Raw genomic sequence first — 18,724 nt, 5'->3', positions numbered from 1 at the left:
TGAAGCATTTCTCCTGTTAGTGGATCCTTCCCAATGCAGCATGCACTTCAGCCTTGGTCAGCTGTCAGTATCCTCGGCATCTGAAATGCACCCCCATACACACTTTAAAGATTCTCTTCTCAACTAGTCACCCTCTCCCCCTTCTGCATATTGTAAGATAAATGACCATGAAGGAGCCTCGCCCCCATTGATAAGTTCCTAGAATGCGAAGAACCTGCTAAGAATATACAGTTTACAGGTTACCTTGAACAAACACAAGCTTCACAAAGGCTCAGGTCTCAGGACAGAAGAAAAACATGAATGGAAATATTTCAGGCAAATTCAAATATACTGAAATGTTGAGGAACCTTAAAAAATTAACTAAACTGAAAAAAAATGGCTCAAATGTTTTGTTAGAGATACAAAAATTTACAATTTGCTCCAATGTCATTATAGGGGAACCTGGAACCCTTTCCAGAGGTGGGGAGAGAGAGACAGAGACAGAGACAGAGGGAATGTGGTGGTTTGAATGAGAATGGCCCCTGTAGACTCATATGGGAATGTTTAGTTATCAGGAAGTGGAACTGTTTGGGAAGGACTAGAATGATTGGAGGTGTGGTTTTATTGGAATAGGTGTGGTCTTGGAAGAAGTGAAAAACATGTTACTACTGACTTACATTTTCTCTTAATTATAAGAAATTCTAAAATAAAGTTCACATTCTTTGGTCCTTTCACATTACAAAGAAGAATGGTTTACCCATGTTTGTCTTTGGACAAGATAAAAGTCTTTATTTAAAAATGTTCTGTTTCTCTAAATACACAGAGGGAAAGATTTGTATTAAAATATATTAAAAAGCACAGAAAACAAAGAAGTTCTCTGGTTAAACAAAAATCAAGAGAACCTGGTGATGATATTCAAAAACTCAAAAGTAATAGGAGTCAGCCATGGGAAAGCAGGACGTGGGGAACAGCCACAGGAAGGCTAGAACACATGGTGAGCAAGTACATCCAACTTCCCTAGGCCTCTGCTGATGTTGTTTCAGAAGTCAGTAAGCAGCTCAGAAATGTCCACTTTATAGTCTTATTTCTAATTGTTTCATATAATGATAGCATTTTATTGACTAAAACAAAATCAGATAAGAGACTGCTTCCATCCAGAAAATATATTAGGCAAACTCCCTGATCAAAGGGTCTGGCAGTTGGAGAAGTAAATACAACCTGGGAAGCACTGCTGAAGTATAGGCAGCCTTCTCTTGTGAGCTGGTGCTTAAAGCCGTATTTTATTCCTTCCTATTTACACAGAAAGTGCCCTGGATCCGCAGCAAAGAATAAGTTATGGCAGCTTCTTGACTAATAGGCTAAAATAGCGTGTTTCTGTTCCTCTTTGAATTATGGGGCATGTTTCTCATTCTTCACCGGAAGTCCTGAGTAAATGGCCCTAGCAATACAACAGTAGGGAAGACGTGAGGCCATTGCTAAGACACCCTAGAAGTTTGTGGCCTTGCCTATGGATGCTCCACCAGATGACTTTGGAAGTCTTTGTGCATTCAAGCTGGCTCATTCTTGCATCCGATATGTTTTCTGAAGGCTTGTGGCCGAAGGCTGGCTGGTGAGAAGTGGCTGGTTATAATTCTCCACAGCTGAATCTCGAGGACTCCTCACTCTCTCCTCTCATCAGATGTCTTGTGCTTTTTGAGTCTTCATGGGCCCAGAGATCGCAGGGTCCCCATGCTGGCTGTCTCTCTGAGATTGCTGAACTTTTTTCAGTTCCCTGCAATCAAAGGAGACAGGCTGGGTGAATTCTTCCCTAGTTGAGGCAGTATTTATAATCACAGCTAATCTTTTTTATTTCAGTTTTACAAAACCAAGCCCAAGATATGTGCAGAATAGAAAAATCAGTTTTAATGATTCTTACTATCATTAAAAAGAATGATACATGCATGGTTCATAAATCACCTTTAAAATTAAAATTATAAATGAACAACTTTTTAGGCAAAATATAAGAACTGTGAGGGCAACAAACCACAGATCTCATTGAAACATTTAATCATTTTTATCTGAAATACATATAGCAGATGTATACATATATATACTATAAATATATAATATATATTCAGTGGCTGTTTTCACTCAACAAAGACAGGATTGAATCATTACAGGAGAAATCATACATACTAGAAACCATGAACCATTTAATATCTAGTCCTTTATAGAACAAGTTGACCACCCTTTGGTCTAGACCAGCAGTACTCAGCCCATGGGTCACGATGCCTTTGGGGGTCAAATGACCCTTTAATAGGGATCACTTAAGACCATATGAAGACACAGATATTTAATTACAATTAATAAAGGTAGCAAAATTACAGTTATGAAGTAGCAATGAAAATAATTGTATGGGTGGGGTCAACACTACATGAGGAATTGTATCGAAGGGTCGCAAGCATTAGGAAGGTTGAGACTCACTGGTCTGGACAGTTTCAGGGTACCATCTGCCCCATCTCTGTGGTTTCTATGATCATTTATACTGAAGAATGACAGTCACTTGTACCTCCACCTGAGCCTCACAGAGCATTAGACACACCTTCAAGACATTATCATGCTTCTGAGCGTCATATTTGGGTATTTTGTAGTTTATTATCTAAAACAATGAAACTAAAAAAGAGCAACAAGCATGAAGTGGGTAGAAGTGGCTGTCCAAGTTTTCAAGCTAATCTTCCAAGAGGGACTTTGTAGCTACAGAAAGTTGGACTTGGAAGCAAATCTCAAGCAGAGACCATATTTCATTTTCCTCAGGTTTTTCCAATAATGCACATATGATGCAAAAATCAACTGAGAATCCCTTCAAAATTCTACTTAAATGCCATTGCATGACCTCTTCCAGCCACACCCAAATTAATTCCCATTTGTTTGATGAGGGAATAAATTAATAAACGATTACAGGCCTTCGTCAACCAAGGGTCAGATTGTCTTCTTTGCTCAGAAAAACACAATTCTCTAAATATGTTATCATGATCCGATGTCTGCCTTCTGTCCCTGCAGCTTGATACTTTCTAAAGAGGTTTCTACTCACTTAAGATCCTCAAACCAGCCTCTACTAAACTAAGATTATCTTGGGTGTTCACCTAACAGTTCCTCTGATACCTGCTGTTCCTCAGAGTCCAAGAACTCCCTTATAACTGGTCTTTCCTTGCAGTTCTTTTTCTTGCTTCCTTTGCATTACCTGGGATTCTCTCAAGTTGCCTAGTCACAGAACTACAGAACCCCACACCATAAAACAGACACTGCCAGGTTTCTTGTGGGCAGAGCGCATATCTGATAATGTGGAATGGGCTTTGACTTGGACCCATAGACACACCCGGTTCAGTCAGAACCCCGTGAGTTGTTTCCACAGACCCTTTCTTGGTTCCCACAACCAGCATACCTTTCCAGCATGGCTACCTTGGACTTCTCCAAGTTGAGTTGCTTCTCGAGTTCATCTGTCTTTTCTGGGAAGGGCCAGAGAATTTGACTTCTGGTCAGAGCTGCTGCAGAAGGTCTCTGCTCTGGATCAGGGTGGATCATGCTCTGAAGATAGATTTAGGAGCATGGAAAGAAACAGAAGTTTTAATAGTGGCAGCATTGCCCCATTCAAGTAAACTTCAGTTCAACATCTACTGCTGGGCCTTGTGAAACTGCTTTTCCTCAGTGAAAACTTTGTTCCGCCTTCAACAGAAGGATCACCCATGTCTAGTAACATCGTTTGTCTGTCTGTACTTACGACTTGGGCTTAATTGTTGTGTTTGAGAGCTGGTTTGCTGATTTGCTAGTCTAATATTTTAATTATAAAGGGGGAAACTGGAGCTCTATCCAAGTTATAGGGAAGGTCAAGACCAAGTCCCAGTTCTCCCCGCTCAGTTGAGTTTCCTTTCCACTACACTGTACTCCTTTGTCTCTTAGTGGCTCTGAAAGATGACTTACCTCGAGGCAGACAGCATCTGTAGCCTATGACAAAGTGAATATTACGGCGTTATCATGTGATGAATAGATCAGCATCTCTCTGTGTGTCACTAATAGTGTCAAAGGATGACAAATACACTGGACTTTCCGTGACCTTCCACTTGGGGTCCAAGTTCAGAGCAAACACTGTCATTGACTCTCTAACTGTCCTAAAGCTCATTCTACCTGAAACCAGAATAATGCTATCCTCTCCCTGAGGATGTTGTGAGGGTTAAGGCAATTAGCATAAATTACACAGTATACGTACCACAGGGCTAACATTTTGATACCCAGTAAATATGAACTAGATATAAGATTCATTTACATGCATAAGATATGTGTATATATACATATATGAATGAATGATTAGGCTACGAACAAAAGAAAAGAGCAAGGGAAAGGTTTTCCCCTTTCCAGGACAGGAAAATGAAAGAAGGAAGAATCAGTAACTACATTTGAAATTTGCAGGTAAAAAAATGTAGCTCTAATGTTTAAGGGAGTAGGTACTTCTAAAGCAATGTTAGGGGCCCCATCCAACCTTGTTTTCTAATCCATGATTTTTTGAGGGGGTGACTCTAAATCTTCCTGGTAGTATAAGGTTCTTGGGGTGTGTTTTTTGGTACTGCTTTGTTTTGTTTTTGTAGCTGTCGTTGTTTCAATATAATATTCCCCTTTATTATCTTTATGCATACTTATGTAGAAAAACAAATATCACAGGTTTTTAAATTGACATCATGCCTTTTCCCCAGTAGCTCAAGTAAGTGGTATTGTCAATTACCAAAACAGTGCTTATAGTTTTAACGATACTCATGAAGTGATTCTTTAGAAACTTCTGTCATAACTGACCATTGACAACAGTGCAAACCTGATGTTGGAAAGGAAAGATAAGAATTGAATCTAGAATGACCAATTATCAACTGAATGCAAGAGCCCTTCTAAGCTTGAGTTTCCTCCACTGCAGAAAGATGTGCCACTTGCCATTCTATGAGGTTACTAGGAAGAACAAATAAAAAGTAGCCGCCTGAGGGTATTGTAGAAGTTTCCATAAGAAGTTTCCATCTGTCCTGTCTTCTCTGAACTTCCTACTTCCTTCCTCCTGTTCACACATGACCCTAACTAAATTCATATTGACCTAACCCCCTCCACCACCACCACACTTGTCATCTCGTTTAAAATAAATTTGTCCCATCTTCAATTCATCTCATGAGGTTCACCTTGAGGAGACCATAAAAGTCATCTGAGAGCTCCTGGGCAACGTCTGGAAAGTTCCCCTTGCGGATATGATGCCACGTGTCACCGTTACTGGATAATGACTCTGCTCCTGCAGCCATTGCAATTGTTAACCCCAAGGCAAATATGTCTGCTTTGGGAAGGTGTTGATAATTCTGCAAAACAGAAGACAAGGAGACCAGTTAGTCTGCCAAGTAGATTGAGTCTAAAATGTGATTGGCAGAGGTCTAATTATACGTAAGCTCGCAATACTATGGCACAGTTATATGTACTGAAGTTGCTGGTTTACATCTAAGAAGCTAAAGGGAACATAAGCAAACCTTAGTAATATTGCTCTGCCCTGAAAGCCTAGGGCAGAATCTCAGCATCCTTTTGTTCTGTCAGATTCACTGAGGCTTAATTGGTTGATGATAATAATGATGATAACTGATCACAAGAAAATGCTTTTTCTCCGGAGTATTATCCTGAAGGACGTTATAGTCTTGCTGGGTCAGACTTCACAGGAAGATGGGTAACGACTAACAGCCATCTTGATGATCAGAGCTGATGGGTTATCAAGACAGTTAACTACATGATAAAGACAAGATGACTATGAAGGTAGGGTTTCCTTTCCCCTGTGCAACCCCCTAGACTAAGAATTCTAGAAATACTAGAAATCGTGAGGGAGCTTTAGAAGGAACTGTGTAACTATTGATTCATTGTTGATGAGATAGCATTCCTATGCTTTGGGAGAAGTTCTTTTCGGTATTTGGTCTCTATTCTGGATGGAAAAAAGACTATTAAGTTTGAATTACAAATATATACTCTTCATTTGGGGCATCATGAGCCTTCATCTGAGAGTCAAAAAGTTGAAATGAATTATAAGATTCATTGCACATCGAGGCCAGCCTGGTCTACAAGAGCTAGCTCCAGGACAGGCTCTAGAAACTACAGGGAAACCCTGTCTCGAAAAACAAACAAACAAAAAAAAAAAACAAAGATTCATTGCACATCTGTAGTCCCAGCTATCGGGGAAGCTAAGGCCAGATGGCCACAAGTTTGCAGCAGCCATGTGGACAACATAGCAAGACTCCATGTCAAAAAATCAAGAAATGGAAATGAAAATGATTTCTACTCCCATTTTCCTAATGTATACCTCTTGTAAGATCTCCTTAGCCAGGAAGCGAATATCTCCTTCTTCCACTTTCGGGTTGCTGATTGATGTCACATGGCCCAGGTCACCTTTTAAAAATGAAAGAGGGTGTTTTACAGAACATGGCTTTTTTGGAGATGGAGTAAATGTAGTCATCAACTTATTTATTAAGTACTATGCTGACGTGATAGAAGCAGACTCACCAATTTTATACATCACACTGGCAGAGAGAAACCAGTCAGCCTCACTTTCAGTCTCTTCTGGACCTACAGGACAGTCACTCTGAGACTTATTACAAACGAAGATGTTACCTGGAAAAAACAGAGTAGACATAAGTAATAATTTCTGAGCTCCCACCCGACAGAGCCTTTTAAGGCCATGACCTTGCAGCTTCCCTTCTCTGGTATGGTTGTAGAGTGATTATTCATCTTTGAATGTTACATTTTTCTATGGTGTGTGTGTGTGTGTGTGTGTGTGTGTGTGTGTGTGTGAGTGTGTGTGAGATATTCTCTGTCTCCCTATCTCTGTCTCATTGTATAGCTCTGGCTAGCCTGGAACTCATTATGTAGATGAGGCTGGACTTGGACACAGAGATCAGCTTACATCTACCTCCTGAGTACACATGTAATCTCTTTCATCACATCAGAACAGCCAGTGATGGATAACACCTCTCTAAGCTGAACTGACTCATATAGTCCCCATCGTCATGGTTACATGCCGTTTCAAAATAAACAAAACCCACAAAATAATAATTTCTCCTTAGGTGTCACACTGAAAAGTGGCAAACATTCATTCTGTTCACTCTGATCAGGGCTGACTTAGAGACAATATAGTACTAGTTATAAACACAATCAGAATGTAGCTGACACACTCAGTTTTCTAGGTGGTCAATTAAACATCTAGTTTTATATTTTTATCTATATGAGAAAGTATCTTTTCCCCTTGGGCCCCCTGACTCAAGGAGAAAATGGTTGAAGATATTTGACTGAGTTTGTTAGGGGAAGTGAATGGGAGAAAATAATTCTTCTAGACAACACTGTCTTTGAGGTTGAAGGTACACAGGTGTACATTTTCATGATAGTGCATAAACGACAAAATACGGAAGGAATATGGATGGAAAAAAAAGATACTAACTGGGTTTGATGTCCAGGTGCACCATGCCAAAACTGTGGATGTACTTGAGTCCCAAGGAAACCTGCAGGAGGAGGTCTTTGAGTTTGGCCTCGTGGAAGTGGCTACCAGACTTGGCGTTTTCGGATATCACAGATTGCAGGCTGCCCCCTGGGCCAGAATTGTGGTGAACAACCAGGCAGATGAAGAAAACAGAGGTGAGTCTCACAGGTGGAAATGACATAGAAAATGACCGTGAGAGATTTGAACAATCTCAGTTCCTAGCTCCCCACAAAAGAGCCAGAGATGTTAGGATTTCAGGACTTTGAAAGAAGAAAATGAGATTCTAGTTTCTCAGTATGTGGCCAGATATATAATATGTAGCTCCCTGTGTCAGGTATGTGACAACTAACATTTTGAGAGATGTACCTAATTATTAACCATAGGACGATCAAGCCAGTTTGGGTAGTTACTATTGGTGTTATAATCAGCCCCAAGTCAATGACAGATTAGTCATTATAGAGCATTATTAATTTTACTGTGACCCCTATTCCATGAATAATAGATCATAAAATTAGAAGTTTAATGGTTGTGATTAAAAATTTCAAAACTCCATATATGCCCGAATACTGTAAGTCCTGAGCTCTTATCACCCCTGGATTTGGACTTGGACACTCACACTAAGGTGTTAGGATGTCTCTGAACACTTTGTTCAATGAATTAGAGTTCATGGACAAGGTCTTCAAATTCAAGTCCTGGCTCCTACCAGCAGGTACAAAGCCTAGAGTCCTACCTAAAAGTAGGGTCTAAAAGAACAGCGTTAAGGACGTCTGTACTTAAAAGTATTCCATGTAAACATTAAAGGCCAATTTCTCATGCTAAAATAAGTACATTCAGTAAGAAAAATCCACCCTTTCCAACACATACAAAGAGATGATAAAAAGAGGTTATTTCCTTAGGAACCTTAAAAGGATTTACATAAGGAAGACAAATACTTTCCGTTTTGCTAAAAGTGAAGTTGCTGTGAAACTGAATTTGTAGGTGTGGTTAGCACATGTCATCAAGGAGGGGCTGCATCCAGGAGACTCGTACTGGCCGCAGCCAGCCTGGACATTCCTAAGTGGCAAGAGCCACATCTCACTCACACTCCTCTTCCTGAGACTGGAGTATACTGCACATTTTCCTGAAATAGATGTATACCCTGGCCATAGAGAAAGCAAGTAAGTTAAGGACCTCTGTCAGAACACAGTCCAAGAATGGAGTCCCATGAGAACTCTGAGCAATTGGGAGAAAACAAGAGTCTTGGGACCTAAGTTTCTTCAAAACACAGAACTGTTCTTGGAATGTGTTTCCATGCTCCTCCCAGGAGTAACAGATAGGAGTGAGTTCACTTCGGTGGCTGTTATTCATGTGCATTGTGGAAAAACATGTTTCTGCCATGTGCAGCTTGTCTTTGTGATTGTAAATCAAAAGCACTTTACCCCTTGGCAGAAGGAACATCTTTAAAAGTACGTGTTTTCCTCTCTGCTAGCAGGGGCTAGGCATACCACAACAAATAAAGAGGATATAACTTCTAACAAAGAATGTAAAACGCCAATTAACAATGCAATGGAGTATTTCATTCAGACCTGCATATCCTCATAGTATCTTTTCATAGTGCTGTTGATAATACTGATAACGTTCTACTGACAGGGCTGCTCCTTGTTTGTTCGGTGGGAAAATACAACTATTTATGACATTCTAAGGTGGATGCTGACCCTGATGTGTCGTCTTATTCTAACAAATAGGACCAAGAGTTGGCTTTATGGAATTTCAATGGCAAAAGATGTCACATACACAAATACTGTCATTACAGAGAGACAAATAGTCTAACCCAAAATTAGTTGAAATTCTGGGTGCTGTTGAATCTATTGGAGAACTTTTAGTTGTCTAGGCTCATGCAGGGGTGATTTTCAAGGCATCTTGACAAGGGTCAAGGAGAAGGAAAGGCCCATCTGATTGGTTCAGGCTTAAGAGGGGAAACTGTGTGACAGTGGGTCTCTAATATTAGTCATATAATATGTATTTCTAAGACTCTGAATCACTTACAGTATCATTTAAATTAAAATCACAACCATGCAGCGGGGCAGTGGTGGCACAGGCCTTTAATCCCAACACTCAGGAGGCAGAGGCAGGTGGATCTCTGTAAGTTCGAGGCCATCCTGGTCTACAGAGTGAATTCCAGGACAGGCTCTAAAGCTACACAGAGAAATCCTGTCTCAAAAACAACAAATCAAAACCAAAAAATTATGACTGTATGTTCCCGAGTCGGACTACTAGTCCGAGGCTAGGAGATGAGCAATGGAATGGAAAGGCATGGGATGAAAAGGAGGAAGGAAAAGTAGGGAGTGGAGCCTTGAAGGAGGAGGGATGAGGTCATGGAAAGGTTCCACCTATAGAATTACAAATTACAAAATCAGTTAAACATCACTGAATGAGCACGCTGTGAAGGTAGTGGGGTCAGTGTGGTGAACCTATTCCCTGCAACCTCTAACCTACCACTTCTAACCTGAAAGCCACCGACCGGTTTTTAAAGGCCTGGATAGTACTGCTACCTTTTGTCTTGCTGATACTATTTCCTACCACAGGATCACCCATATTGGGTTTCCTACTGTCTGTTAGGTCAGACCCACTCTCAGTTCTTTGCCTTTAGCCCACCTGATGTTCCAATAACTGGATACCTTCCCTCTGATTTCCTAAACTCATTCTTGTGAAAGGTCTATCTCAAGCCTTGCCTCCTTTATGAAACTGGAAGCTGCTCTATTTTTATTATGCATCAGGTATTGACTCTGCTAATATTTTGCATGTGCTATTGTCAATTCTCAAATGATTTCTGTAATAAATATTACCATCCATTTATGCCATTTTGAATGGCATCCCAGTAATTAATTATACAGGCAGTGAGCATCAGAGTTGGGCTGTAAACCAAGGTCTTCTCAACTTTACTATGTAGGCCCCTTCCAGTGTCCTGTCATATTTCTGTGACTGCTTCTTTACCCATGACTGTACCAGACGGCTTTGTTCCAGATTGTCTGTTACGGCACCTGGAAGGATTCACAGTCTCGAGTATTTCTCTATCTAGAGTTTAGTAGAGTGTCAGACTTAGGGAAGGCATTCAAATGCCAAAATAAAGTAAAAGATGATTGTAGTAGAAGCAACCTTCCCACCTCGAGATTTCTGGAACTTTTTCATTGACTCTACATCATATTAACATTTTATTCTTAATCTTTCTTATTTCATACTCTGTTAATAGCAAAAAAAATCATGGAAAGCATACCGGTTTTCCTTCTAGAAAAAGGGGAGGAGAAAAAAGCAGGGAGCTTCAGGTTTTAATATGAGGGAGTCGGGAAGAAAAGGTGATTAAGAAAAGTCTTAATCATAAGCATAAAAAAGGTTGCATTTCCCTAAGGACTATTAGAGCAAAAGGAGGGGTGATGGTGAATTTAGAAGTGTGGGGAGGGGGAGACGTGCAAAGACCGTGGCTTAAGGCTGGAGCATCTTTTCTATAAGGAAATGATTAAAGAAATGCCAGGTCGTTGTTTTGCAAGATGTGTGTGCCATTCCTTGGCCTTCACAACAGGATTTGCTCACTCACTTAATTCTCTGGTAGAGAAGCTTTGTTGCCTGTCACTATACTCCAAGGCCAGGCTGGATGACTCTACCTGGGGCCTTCAGGGTGCGATGAAAGTACCGGAAGACAGACATAGAAACACTCTAGGTGGCTGTGGGAAGGAGGATTTTCGAATACTCTGTGGTCAGAGTGTGCATTATTACCCCTAAAATTAGAATGGATTTTATTCAGCTTATGAAAAATACACCTGAAAGCACCAAATTGGGTCACAGCACCTATCCCATTGCGTGTACTATGGTGACAACAAGTAAGCTCAAAGGTTTGGAGCAGCAACAACATGAAAGACCCCCAGACTCAAATCCCTAGAAAACTAGGTGAGACAGTGAAAGCCTTTACCAAACCAATTATAACTAGGAGCTTTATTCTAACCTTCCCCCAGATGGTATGGTTATACCTTTCCAGTACCTGACAGATGGTAACAGAATTGTTTAAGCTAGTATGGTAACATTTTTTTCTTCCAGTATAAGATAAACTATGAAGGGATTAATAGCATTTTTATATCAGCTATACTGGCTTTGCATGACACAAGGCACACACACACTCACACACACACACACACACACACACACACTCACACACACACACACACACTCCAACTCCATTCTTATTCTGCTTTCAAGCACAAGCACCTTTGGCGTGACTCCAGTATGTAAAGGCTTAAACTGTGAGGATGCAGATTTATATCCAGAATTTTAAAAAGTGCATCCCTTTCTGTGTATTAGTCCACATACTTACCATTACAATATTCATTCTGAATGACCACGTGATCGTCTTCTGTCCATGAAGAATAGTAGCGTACCACATGGGGGTGATGGCCAAGCACTGCATGAGCATAAACTTCACGCAAATTCATACTCCCAAGGGAAAGCGAAGCATTTAGAAAAATTAATTGAGATAATATAGATTCAAAGATTTTTGACAATAATTTATTTTTATTTTATATGCATTGGTATTTTGCCTACATGTATGTCCGTGTGAGGGTGCTGGGTTCCTTAGAACTGAAGCTACAGACCGTTGTAAGCTGCCATGTGGGTGATGGAAAGTGAACCCAGGTCCTCTGGAAGAGCAGCCAGTTCACTTAACCACTGAGCCAACTCTCCAGCCCGGATTAAAAGATTTTTAAGGAGACAAAGCCGGGCGGTGGTGGCGCACGCCTTTAATCCCAGCACTCGGGAGGCAGAGGCAGGCGGATCTCTGTGAGTTCGAGGCCAGCCTGGTCTACAATAGCTATTTCCAGGACAGGCTCTAAAAAAGCTGCAGAGAAACCCTGTCTCGAAAAACCAAAAAAAAAAAAAAAAAAAAAAAAAAAAAAAAAAAAAAAAAAAAAAAAAAAAGATTTTTAAGGAGACATTAAAAATAACAAAATATTTTTGTGGGCCTGCTGCATGCTTAGTATTTTATCTATTCAGTCTTTATAGATTCTTGGTAAGATACACTGGAAACCATGATGAGAGTAAGTGACTGTCCAAGGTGAAACTGGTAATGGTAGACCTCAGAGCAGAATTTTGGTCCACCTGGTGCCATAGTCCATGCTTTATTCATTGAACGTGGCACATATAGAGGAGCCGTCTGTGCTTACCTTCCCAAGAGCAGGTATACTTTGGGTCTTAATTTCACTGTATCACAGTGCACATTGTAGCTTGTTATGCCTGTTAATAGGCACTACAAGCAGGCCATCACACGTTTAATGTGGACGTTCTGATGGGTCTCTCTTCTCCATGAAGGCTAGGTAGTCATTATAGTCATTATCAAACCCAGCCAATCTGATGAGCTACAGGAGAAAGCTTTGGGAGAAATAGGCATTGTACAAAAAAGAAAAGCAAATTCTGTCCTTGACTGACATCAATATTAAAACAGAAGCCTGTAATATCTGGCTCAACATGGTCAATATGCATGAAAGAAGCTCAGAAAAGCATCAACTCAATCTGAAAGTAGTTTTTTTCCCTTGTGATCATAGGAAAAATGAACAGTTCTGGAAGTTAAATATAAGCATTGCTAATAGTTTTCCTTTGCATACAGTATCAAACTTCACTACTGAATTTATTGTTAGTATGTGTACTGATTAGTTTATTGTCAACTTGGTACAAATTGGAGCCATCTAGGAAAAGAGAATGTCAATTGAGGAATTATATAAATCATATGGGCCTATAGCCATGTCTATGAGAGATTGTTTTGCTTGATATTTGGTGTAAGGACCCAGCCCACTGTAGGAGGTACCAACTTTAGGCAAGTATAAAAAAAGCAGGCTGAGCTAGGCAGTAGTGAGTTTCAGGACATTCAAGACTATTTCACAGAGAAACCCTGAGAGAGAGAGAGAGAGAGAGAGAGAGAGAGAGAGAGAGAGAGAGAGAGAGAGAGAGAGAGAGAGAGAGAGTTAGTTAGTTCCAGGAAGCAATGTGCTTCCGTAGTTTTCATCTCTACTCCCGTTCAGACAGTTCCTGCCCTGACTTCCTTCCATGGTGGATTGTGACCCAGAAGCATAAACAGAAATAAACCTTTTCCTCCTCCACAAGTTGCTTTTAGTCATAATGTTTATCACAGCTGCAAAAGTTAAACTAGAAGAGTACAAAGTAGAGATAAATCACCGATAACATTTCCTATCTGACAGTATTTCAGAGGAACACAAGTAGGTACCAGGAAACCGTTCCAAAACTCAATTCATTAGAATGACAGTAAGACCGGTAGACAGAAAATCCAACAAATTGAAACAGTGGCATGCATGGGCTAGTGCATGCTTTTCATCCCAGTAGAGCCAGGCAGATCTCTAAGTTCAAGGTCAGCCTGCTCTACCTAGTGGGTTCTAGGCTAGCCAGAGTTATATAGTGAGATCCTATAATTACAAACAATATTAGGATCTGCAGTTATCAAGTTCTGTTTTGGGAAATGCCACTGGTGTTCTGGTCGAGTCAGTAAAGCTATGAACGTAAAATGACATCCAATGGTAGGGACAAATTTAAAATCAAGCAAATGGGGTATTTTCATTGATATTGGTGCTATTTTTGAAACTATAGAGAATCAATATAGTACGACATCCAAGTTTGTTCATCTAGTACTTTTCAAAGGTACTCACTCATTTGATGATCCTGAGAATGGTTTTGAAGAACGCTTTATTGCATAAAGGCATCCATCCAGCCTCTTAATGCACTTGTAGACTGTACCAAATTCCCCAACCCCAATTTTTTCTACCTCCAAAAATTCTTTTTCATATCGGGAAGCCATATCAGTTTCTTGTAGAATACTCTACAATATTTAAAAAGAGAGAGGGGATAAGTCTTCATATATACCATGAGCAATAAGACAGAGCTGTGTTACATTTCCAAAACTGCTTTTTAAAACGTGAGGCAAATGCAGTGCATTCTCTTTGCGCTGGTAATCATGGTAGCAAAGGGTTTTGCCAATGGCTGGCCACACTGGTGTCCTTTGTAACCTTACATACAAGTCAGTACTGAGCCTAGTCACATTGTTTTAAATGTCCTTTCCTCCATCTGATCAGACCATTCTGTTCAGAGACCCACAGTTTCTGAAACCTAGGACCACTGTCCTCAGCTAAAGGACTAACAGGAAGCATGTTCAGAGCAAGCACAAACAATACCAAAACTCCTCTTGATTCTCTGTCTTTTTCAAGGCCTGGGTACTGAATTTCCACCTCAAATTGAATAAATTTTCTTGTTTCAATTTGTTTTCACAGAAGTCTTAGTCTGGGAAACAAAATTATCGAATGTATTAATCCATCACATGTGCTCAGCAGTACCTCCCCCTAGTGGCCAGATGGTAATATCACTCATTTTCCAGCTAGTAAATCAACCAGGGAAATCACTTTTCTGTCTGGAATGTGAAGGTCATAGCAGTGGCTCCTGGGGTACTTTAATATTGTGTGATTATATATATATATATATGTGTGTGTGTGTGTGTGTAGTGTTTTATCACATGTTAGTGCACATGTTTATATATTGTATATAATATATTGATACAATACATATATATCAACATCAGTTATCTTAGTATAATGTCAACACATGGAAATTTTACAGTCTAGTATTATGATCAAAATCTCTACAACTACACGTGAATCTAATTTAAGATAATTTCTCTCTTAATGTCCCAATTAGCAAGAATGTTTCTCAACTAACTTTAGCAAATTAAAAAAAAAAGTCTCGACTTTACATAATCATTTTTGCATCCAATTCCCATCAGCTCTTATCAGTAAGACCTGTAATTTCCTTTGCTCGTAGGCAGCCCTAAACTCTGGTTCCTCCATGTCTGGATTTGCCTCCATCATCAGCTCTTTCCAAATCCTCTAGTAATAACAATTTTGCAGAAGGATTCTGCAGAATTAAAAGCCTAGTTGTTTCCCAAGAGAAAGTTGAACTCTGACAATAGACCCAAAGTTCTCCTTCCAACTGACACTGGGTACTTTGGCCACTCTATAGCTACCAAACAGGCCAGCTTGATGTCCACACCACTGCCAGCCACTCAACCGCCCAAGCCACCCTTTTACACAGGACTCATTCCCCTGCTTTCAGAGAAATATGTTACTTCTTTTCTTTTCCTAGAATTATCTTTATACATATGTGTTCTACCATTTTGCTTTCCACAGGGATTATTTTTACTGCCCTTGCAGACTTCAAATATATGCATACATTCACACACCACACATAGGTTCATATATAGGCTCATACAGATCCACGTATCTTTTTGCTTTATATTTATGTGTACATCATTTTGATGTTTCAAACATGTTAGCTTCTCCTGGCCAGGGACTTTTGTGTAGATATATTTTTCCCCATTTATTGAATGTATTTGGCATTCTATCAGAAGCTACTTAAAGACTTATAAAACAAATGAGGAATAAAATTCAAAGAAAAAGCAGTGAAGGCATGGGTGGGAAATGTTCACATGTGAAGCTGGAAGCCTAAACCCAGAGCCATTTCTGTGGCAGCTACAATAGCCAAGTGCTGACTGGAGAGATGGCTCAGAGGTTAAGAGCACTGCCTGCTCTTCCAAAGGTCCTGAGTTCAGTTCCCAGCAACCACATGGTGGCTCCCAACCATCTGTAGTGAGATCTGGATCTGGTGCCCTCTTCTGGCCTACAGGCACCAGGACACCGTGTAAATAATAAATAAATAAATCTTAAAAATAAAATACTACATCTGTCAAAGAGTGTGATGTCCCAGATTTGCAATTCTAGTACTCAGGAGGCAGGAGGATCATAAATTTTAGGCCAGCTTGAGCTATGAGAAATCCCATGCCAAGGAAGAGAGGTGGTCAGAGAAAGAAAGAAAGGAAAAGATTGTGGAGAATATTAACTTACTTATATGAGTAAGATTTGCTCAAGGAAAGTTTAATAACTAGCAGTGCGAACAGCTGTGTGGTCTCTGCCGTTCGGCGGCACCGAAATAACAGCTGTCACTGCAACACCCGACTGTGATTAACACGGGATGTGCGCAGCTGTCATATACATTTTTGAGTTTTGTACACTGAATACATGCTAAGAAGTATGTTTCCATGTGCTGCAAACACCTTAAGAGCAATTTCATGTCCTACTGATTTTATATTTAACCTTGCCACTCTCCTATTAACTGGGCGTCCAGCGCCTTCCCCAGTTTCCAGCAACTACAATTCAGACGGGAGAAACATTTCAGAGTCAAATGGTTATAATATTAATTTGAAAGGTTAGATTACCATATGTATCGATCACAAAAATGAACAAATAAGGATACATTTAACAGCTGAAATTTTACATATAAATTTCTGGAACAATGTCACTTTCTCCATTTCAATTTTTTAGTTTGACAAATAAAAGTAGCTTAACTTCTCATTCCTTCTCTACCCCAGTATGAATGGTTCCCCCAGACTAAAAGCAGAAATAGAAACTTTTTAAGAATTATCTAATGAGTTCGCTACTGCTTACAAACATAACAGCTGATTATCTAGAGGTAATTGTCCTGCAATATAAAACTACTAAAGCCATAAAATTTGTATGTGTGACAGAGAGAGGAAGGGGAAAACAGGGAAGGGAGGAAAGGATGATGGAAGATGAAAGGAAGACTAGGAGAAAGGGAGAGAAAGAAGGTATCAGGAGAGGAGGGCAGGGTAGAGAAGACTGGGATTAAAGGGGTGGAGGAAAGAGGGAAGGGAACTGATGAGGAGGGAGGAAGGAGAAGAATGAGGGGAGGAAAGGGGAAGGAGAGGACGGAAGAAAAAGAGAAAACAAAAAGGACAGGCAGCGGAGTGAGGGGTAGAGACAGACTAAAAAGGATGCTGTGACTGCTGGACCGAAAGGCCACACTTACCTTAGTAGGCAGCACCTGCTCTGATTTGCTTTCCCCTTCTTCAGTTTCCTCACTGAAAGGAAAAGGTCAGAGCAAGAGTGATTACTCACTGAGGCCGGTGTTGGGACAAGTTCTGTGGCTACAAGTTACTAAATTCCTTCCCACTTCACTTCGTGTTTGGGAGTAGAGATGACCCAGACATTTAATACTGGAGCCTAGGACAGGATAATGACAGCATTGGGAGAGACCACGAACAGCACCAGTTACGTGAGGATCTCAAGAGGGAAAAAAGCTTTCCCAGAAGAGAATATGTAAGCTAAGCTAAAATTCCAAGAAGGAATGGGAACTGATGGAGGCAAGCAGTAGACGTTTCAGGACTACCACATGCTAAGACAGCGCCTTTCCACCTTCCTAAGCTGAGACCCTTTAGTGCAGTTCCTCATGTCATGGTGACCCCAACCAGAAAATTATTTTCATTGCTACTTCATAATTGTGCTTTTCTACTGTTGTGAATCATAATGTAAATATCTGATATGCAGGATATCTGATTTGCGTCCCCCGTGAAAGAGTCATTCAACCCAAAGGGTTGAGACCCACGGGTTGAGAATCCCAGTGCTAAGACCTGCAAGCAAGGAGAACACCAGACAAAGGTAGGTACTGTTTCCCCAAAGGAGCCAGACAAACCTGAGACATTAAACCACTCTGTGTTCCACAATTAGCGAGTGGAAGAGCTTGGATTTTAAACCGAGTCTAACCCCAAGGCATTTTTCCTTCACAACCATGCTATGCTCTCCTTCCAACACTGCCTGCCTGACCCAGCTTTCTAATTCAGTACACAGATACATATTGAGTACAGCATAAATACGGTTTTGCCTAAGAGATCTTCAATTTGCAACAAGTCATTTGTGAACATCCTTCTTTGCGTGAGCCGTTTTCTGGGTCTATAGCAAGATGTCAATGGACACTCCAGACAGCTTCTTTTAGAGAAATACAGGGGAGAGATTGCAAACAAATGGCACCATGTTCGTGATTTCAGCTGATGAACACGTGTGATTTAAACTTAATACTACATCCTGGCAACACAGTGGATATGAGAGAAAGCTATTCTCTCGTGAGCATTAAGAGATGTCACAAAAGAAATCAAACAAACAAACAAAAAAGTAAAGAGATGTCAGGCAGTGGTGGCGCACGCCCTTAATCCCCGCACTCGGGAGGCAGAGGCAGGCGGATCTCTGAGTTCGAGGCCAGCCTGGTCTACAAGAGCTAGTTCCAGGACAGGCACCAAAAACTACAGAGAAACCCTGCCTCGAAAATCAAGAGAGAGAGAGAGAGAGAGAGAGAGAGAGAGAGAGAGAG

At 40.5% G+C, this 18,724-nt stretch overlaps 1 protein-coding gene across 1 annotated transcript in view; it reads right to left on the bottom strand.

Moving 5' to 3' along the window:
- Positions 1-1,653: 1,653 nt before the first annotated feature.
- The window catches only part of Wee2 (WEE2 oocyte meiosis inhibiting kinase), a 24,496-nt gene continuing 7,425 nt past the window's right edge, over positions 1,654-18,724 (bottom strand). The window contains exons 4-12 of the mRNA XM_042054574.1: positions 17,390-17,441; positions 14,167-14,336; positions 11,832-11,950; positions 7,451-7,597; positions 6,520-6,627; positions 6,320-6,405; positions 5,169-5,339; positions 3,401-3,543; positions 1,654-1,750 (exon numbers count right to left, since the gene is read on the bottom strand). Of these exons, the coding sequence (XP_041910508.1) occupies positions 1,654-1,750; positions 3,401-3,543; positions 5,169-5,339; positions 6,320-6,405; positions 6,520-6,627; positions 7,451-7,597; positions 11,832-11,950; positions 14,167-14,336; positions 17,390-17,441 (1,093 nt within the window). The remainder of the gene's footprint in view (positions 1,751-3,400; positions 3,544-5,168; positions 5,340-6,319; positions 6,406-6,519; positions 6,628-7,450; positions 7,598-11,831; positions 11,951-14,166; positions 14,337-17,389; positions 17,442-18,724) is intronic.

Source organism: Arvicola amphibius, chromosome 2, assembly GCF_903992535.2.
Source record: "Arvicola amphibius chromosome 2, mArvAmp1.2, whole genome shotgun sequence".
Classification (NCBI taxonomy): domain Eukaryota; kingdom Metazoa; phylum Chordata; class Mammalia; order Rodentia; family Cricetidae; genus Arvicola; species Arvicola amphibius.
Note: the sequence above shows the minus strand (reverse complement) of the source record. Positions and strands in the feature narration are given on the sequence as shown.